At 40.2% G+C, this 5,975-nt stretch overlaps 1 protein-coding gene across 1 annotated transcript; it reads left to right on the plus strand.

The window, feature by feature from the left end:
- The first annotated feature begins 941 nt into the window (after positions 1-941).
- On the plus strand, positions 942-5,726 carry nipal3 (NIPA like domain containing 3). The gene is made up of 11 exons (XM_017411180.3): positions 942-1,171; positions 1,447-1,515; positions 1,829-2,000; positions 2,079-2,138; positions 2,329-2,474; positions 3,233-3,329; positions 3,422-3,557; positions 3,658-3,746; positions 3,892-3,955; positions 4,148-4,242; positions 4,379-5,726. Exons 1-11 carry the CDS (start codon positions 1,145-1,147, stop codon positions 4,564-4,566), a joined length of 1,143 nt encoding a protein of 380 aa, XP_017266669.1. The 5' UTR covers positions 942-1,144; the 3' UTR covers positions 4,567-5,726.
- The last annotated feature ends 249 nt before the right edge of the window (positions 5,727-5,975 follow it).

Raw genomic sequence — 5,975 nt, forward strand, 5'->3', positions numbered from 1 at the left:
CTGGAAACTAAACTTAACCAACATCAAACTCATCCTTTTCTATTTCAAATAGTTTGATATTAAAAGAAACATAGCCCAGAATTATCATTAGATCTTTTTTTTTAAAGCAGAGGGAACAATGTTAAGAAAGTGACCTTCAGTGTTGTCATATTTTCTGCCACTGGAAACAGTGACTCATCGATTCCTCACATGATTTGCATCTACTTTTGAAACCTGAATTTTAAAAAAAAAGTCACCTGAGTTAAAACAGTGGCTCACACCCTTCAGTGACCTACCTTTGTTTTTTCCACTGCTTCTATTATACTGTCAAGATTGCTGACGTGGTGTGCTGTCCCCTCCTGCCTTGTTGCAAAGGCACAATGAGAACAGAAAACATACCATACAAATTAGTCAGAATCACACAACACAAATAGATGAGGAGATGGGTGGTGCAAAGGTCATTGCTAGTTTGATCTGGATGAAAAGGGAATACCAATAAGAGTTAGACGAGATTATGCATGTTTGAATAAATTGTTTGCGTGACTAAATCCATAAAAAGCAAGCAGTCTGATTGTAATTTGAATACAAAACATATATTTTTACATTTTTAAGGTGTTTTGATAATGATAACAATATAACTTTATATATCTAATTATAAAAAAGTTCCTTTTTTGTCCTTGGCTCCAGCTGTTCATCTTCTTGAATTGATTGTAGCTCAATAGTACAATCTAGTGGTCATATGCGGTACTGCAGGAAAGTTCTGAACAACAGGAAACGAGAAAGAAAATCATAAAAATATTAAAAACAACAATAATAATAATAGAGAAAGAAACGATCCTCGCACAGACAAATAATTTTTAAAAGTCTTATCTTATTTGTTAAGTGTATTAATTAAAAAAGTCGACATTGCTTGGAACGAGGCCATCTGATTTGTGCGTAAGTGCGTGACGTCACGCCGTAGCCCGAAACAGGTGAAGTCAATCCGGAAGTGAGATGCTACTCGTTCTAAAGATGGTGCCTTTGTTAATGTAGAACTGGAAATTTAAAAAGAAAATGCGCCATAGCGACTTTAAATCCAACCGAAAACAACGGTAAAGGAAATATATGATAGTTTAATCCGTTTTTACTGCGAAAGATAAGTAAACTGTCTTTAAAGGAAGACAATATGGACTACAGCGGAGGGTCCTACACGGTGAGACACTACTTTACTTTTTTATTGTTATTTAATGCTTTAGTTTTAGGAGCTGGGTTGAAAATCTGTAAGGCCGTTGTTTGTTTAACCATTTCAAATGAACTTTGAATTGTTAAATCGATTCACGGTAAGAGTGGAGGTAAACAAAAATAACTCTGCCAATGTTTTAATATCAGCTAAAACTACTGATATATCACTGGTTAAAATTGGGCTCTGCCTCATTGAAAAGCTTCTCTTTTATGTGACCTTGCTAAACTGATAACTTTCTTTTTCAGGACAATCTCATTGGGACTTTACTTGCAATTTTTGGGAATGTAATCATCAGCATCGCCTTAAGCATCCAGGTACAAAATAAAATAAAAGCCTCAATATGTCACACATTGGTTGGATAAAACAGTTTATTTCTCATGTAATGTTTTCTCTTGAGTTATTGTTTTGTATCAACATTGCTCCTTGGTGAATTAGTCTGAATAACTCCTCGGGGAAGGGCTGGCTCTACAGGTTATGTCATTCTTCTTGTATTGTTGTCCATCCCTTCTGTATTTCCTGACTTCTTCCTTACAGCGTGGTAAGGAAGGAGTTTGCTCTCGGAGTGTTGACTTACTGTTTGCCTTGTGTCCCTGCTGGGTTTTACCTGCCTGCTTCTCAACCTTGCAGAAATACAGCCACGTGACGTTGGCGGGGTCAAAGGAGCAGCGCGCCTTCTACCAGACGAAAACCTGGTGGTCTGGGTTCGTGTTCATCTGTCTCGGGGAAGGAGCCAACTTTGTGTCCTACGCTTTCGCCCCCCTCGCCGTCGTAGCGCCTCTCAACGCCGTGTCTGTCCTGAGTGAGTGTCTGCCCTGCTGCTCGGCGTGGTGTGGGAGGCTTTCAGAGACAATTCAACTTCTTTCTCAATGTTTTTCAGCGAGCTCAATTCTGGGCTTCATATTCCTGCGGGAGAAATACAAAGCGAAGGAGTTTGCGAGTAAGTCGGACAAATCCACGTGGCTGAAGATGTGCGGTTGCGCAGACATTTATGCAAATAATCCAGAACAATTTTATTCAAATTGTCCTGCTTCTGAAGAAACAGTCAAAGTGTCTAGTGAAGGAACATTTATTCCTATGAACATATCTCTTCTGTCATAAAAAAAGTATTTTATGGTTTGTTCTTTCAGAGCAGCATGGACTTACCTTCCTGGGTTACATCTTCACTATAGGAGGAACTTATCTCTTTGTAGCATTTGGACCAAACTCTCATGAAAAACTCCAAGCAACGAACATTGTGAAGCATATCGTAGGATGGCCCGTTCTCTTGTATTTGGTAAGATATATTATGTTTCAATCACACCCAAACAACACGATATTTAATATCAGAGCGACTGCGTTGGATCTTGCGGCACTTGAAACGATCCCAAACCATGTAAAGATAATCAGCACACGCATTTAACGTTCAGCCAAAGGTGGAGCAATTATAGTTTTGCCCGTTTTGTTTTTGTGTCTCAATCTGTTAACAAAATATCTCATAAACTGCTGGAGGAATTTTAATTAACACCCAGCAAGTAATCTTTGAATGCACAGCTACAACTAATTAACTTTTGAAGTCTGCTTGATTCAAGATGGCTGCCGCAGTTTTACAGATATGGTGCTAAAATTCTCTGTGGTAGTATCTGAGAGTCATTCACAACACATATTTAAAGTGCCAAACTTTTATTAAAACCTAACTGTTGGGGTCAATTCTCTTTGTCTGTTAGCATAATATCCAGTGAACCGCGGTGCTGATTTGAATGAACCTTTCAGAAAGTAAACATTGCGTGAACATCTTACACCTGATTACATTTTGGAGACGATCCAATTCAAGATGGCCACCACAGCAACACAAAAAAATGTTATAACTCAGTCAGTTGTACGGATATCGAGCTATTGTTTAATGTGGTAGTAGCTGAGAGTTGTCCTCAACTTTTACTTGCTTAATTTCTTTTTTCTTTTTAAAGTTTGACCAAAATAACTCTGTCATTTCTCTCCATGAGATGTTCTTAGTTTAAAACGAAAATAACTTGATGTTTTTTGTTGTCCTGACAGCTCCTGGAGATCATCACATTCTGCCTCCTTTTGTACTTCTACAAACAGCGCGGCGCTAACTACCTCGTTATTATCCTGCTGCTGGCGGCACTGTTGGGTGAGTCTCCCGCGTTACTGGAACTATATATCATTTCAGCACATCGAAACCTTCTGAACACCCTGTTGCTTGCTTGTTGTCGGGGGAAACAGGCTCCGTCACGGTGATTACGGTGAAGGCCGTTTCGGGCATGTTGGTTCTCACCCTGGAGGGCTCCATGCAGCTCGACTACCCCATCTTTAGCGTCATGTTCGTCTGCATGGTGGCGTCCGTCGTCTTCCAGGCCAGGTGAGCGAAAATGGATCCGTTTTGCTTTAATTTGACCTGTTGTGTAAACTAAGAGCATCTTGATTGGAGGTGATCACTGTTTTGTGTGTTTGTATCTTAGATTTCTTTCCCAAGCTTCCAAACTGCACGACTCCTCTCTGGTTGCCTGTGTCAACTACATCCTGTCCACCATATTTGCAGTGGTGGCTGGTGAGTTACAGCTTTCTTTGTCACCAGATTGCTCTGTTGGGCTGTTGTTGTTTTGACTCTGGGGAAAAAAAATTAAGTCTCTGCAATTAGTTGTATAAATAGAGCTTCATTAAAACTCCTGATTTCTCTCCTTCTGTTTTTTTAGGAGCTGTGTTCTACTTGGAGTTTAAGAACGATGACGTCCTTCACATCTGCATGTTTCTGCTGGGGTGAGTAATCCGCTGTCATGGGAACTGTTCCCAGAAGACATTTTGACACATTACTGCAGGAAAATGTTGAACCGTAACAACAATGAGGTTTGATTTAGCTTGAATTCCTTACATTTCTGGGTTCTGCTGCCTTCGAGTTCCCTTAAATAAAGCTGAACCAACCGAACCGAGTTGTGTTCATTGTTTGTACAGATCTGCGTTGTCCTTCCTCGGGGTGTTTCTCATGACCAAAAACAGAAGAAGGAACAAGATTTTTGAGCCATATGTCACCATGGATATGGCTAACGGTTTGTATAAACTATAAAATATCTACCTGTAATTTTTAGATTGTACGATATCAGAATTTCCTAGTCTGTGTATAAAGAGCGCTGCTGATGCTCGTGTAAAACGTTTTATTTTCGACCCTCTCTGTTCCGCTCTCAGGCGTCCCAACGATTCATGACAAAGGCCTGGTCGTGCAGCCGGACTTTAATGGATCTTTCTCCTACGGGGCTCTCGTCAACAACGACGGCGTGGCCCCCGCTGCTCTTCCAGTGAACCTGGAGCAGCCAGCAGTCACCCAGAGAACCTCAGACCCAGCTCATAACCAGACGGCGCTCAAGAAAGATTAAAACTCAGAACTGCACCCCCCTCGTCATTTGGTCCAACTATGCCACTGGAGGACCTTAAATTCTTGAAGATGGTTCTTCTTTGGTTGTTGTAACACCGGGACCAACTTCTAACCTCGCCTTAAACTATTACTGATGCTTTTTTTTTTTAAAATGCAGAACTGAAACATGATCTGAAGAAGCTTTCTTTGTTTAAAGACCGTATTAAAGACAAATATGAGCAGAGAAAAATGGACTTCGGCACTGCTTTAAGTTTGGGGATGTTTTTGCTCACATCCTGTCTTCACTGGAAACTTTGTCTTCATCCTTTAAGGAGTGTTCAGTCCTGTGAATACAGGAAACTAGAAGGACTCTGCGTGAAGGAACTGGCTTATTTGGGCGTATATTTTATGAATAAGGTTGCCGAATGTGCTTCCACGTGTGGTGTACATTTTGGAAGCCGCTTCAGACCAGTTCAGATGTACCAATAAGTGACTGGAAGTCGAGTTGTCAGAATGAAGAATCCCACAGTGTTGCACCTTCGATTTTTTTGTTTTGTTGCTGTGTGTACGCTCGTCATCTTTGACACATTCAATAAGCAGTCACTTTCTGAAAAATGAAGCTTTTAATATTCCATTCAGGTATTACTGGGTATAAACGGTACCATTATCTGTTCTTCCTTTTGAAAGTCAGGGTCGTTTCAAACTAATTAATAATGTAGCTGCAGCAGTTCTGAGAAGATCTGCCAATGAATACTGCCTCCAGGTCTGTTATACAATATATGTACTGTTTAACTGACTTTTCTGCCTCTTGTTTTGGGTATTTTACTGTTATTCTTTTACCTTATGTGACCAAAGGCTTGCTTTAAATTAATGTGACATATTTATTACTAATTTAGTCCCAATCTGCCTCAGAACGGGGTTTTACTTTTTTAGATTTTAGTAAGACTGCATGACGCAAGTAGATGTTTGATGAATGAGTCAGGCAGATCGCTTATTAAAAGGAAACTGATCTGTTGGTGTAGGTTTCTATTCAGTGTTGACAACACAGTGCTATAAAAGGGCTAAATGACCACTAAACAAGTTGGCTATGACGTGATACGACCTGTTTGTAACTTTTTCGTCAATCGATAAACCTGCTGAGGTCAGCCGTGTTAATAAATCTACCTTTTCGTGACACCAACACCTTCTGTTTACTTTTCCGTTGTAAATGATTAGCAGTCTCTTGTTATGAAGCTAACAGAGCGCAGTTGTGTCATCTTCAGTCGCGTTTGCACGGTCGGTCAGGATTTAACCTTCGTTCTGCTTCACAAACGGTTTTCAGGAACGTCAGAATGCGATATAATTGAAAATGCAGGCTGGTGCAAGAAAAGCCCCGACTTACAGGCAGAACAGTCTGCAAACGTTCAGCCTTGTGTTGATTTTTTTTAAAAA

This window comes from Kryptolebias marmoratus, linkage group LG10, assembly GCF_001649575.2.
Source record: "Kryptolebias marmoratus isolate JLee-2015 linkage group LG10, ASM164957v2, whole genome shotgun sequence".
NCBI classification, from domain to species: Eukaryota; Metazoa; Chordata; class Actinopteri; order Cyprinodontiformes; family Rivulidae; genus Kryptolebias; species Kryptolebias marmoratus.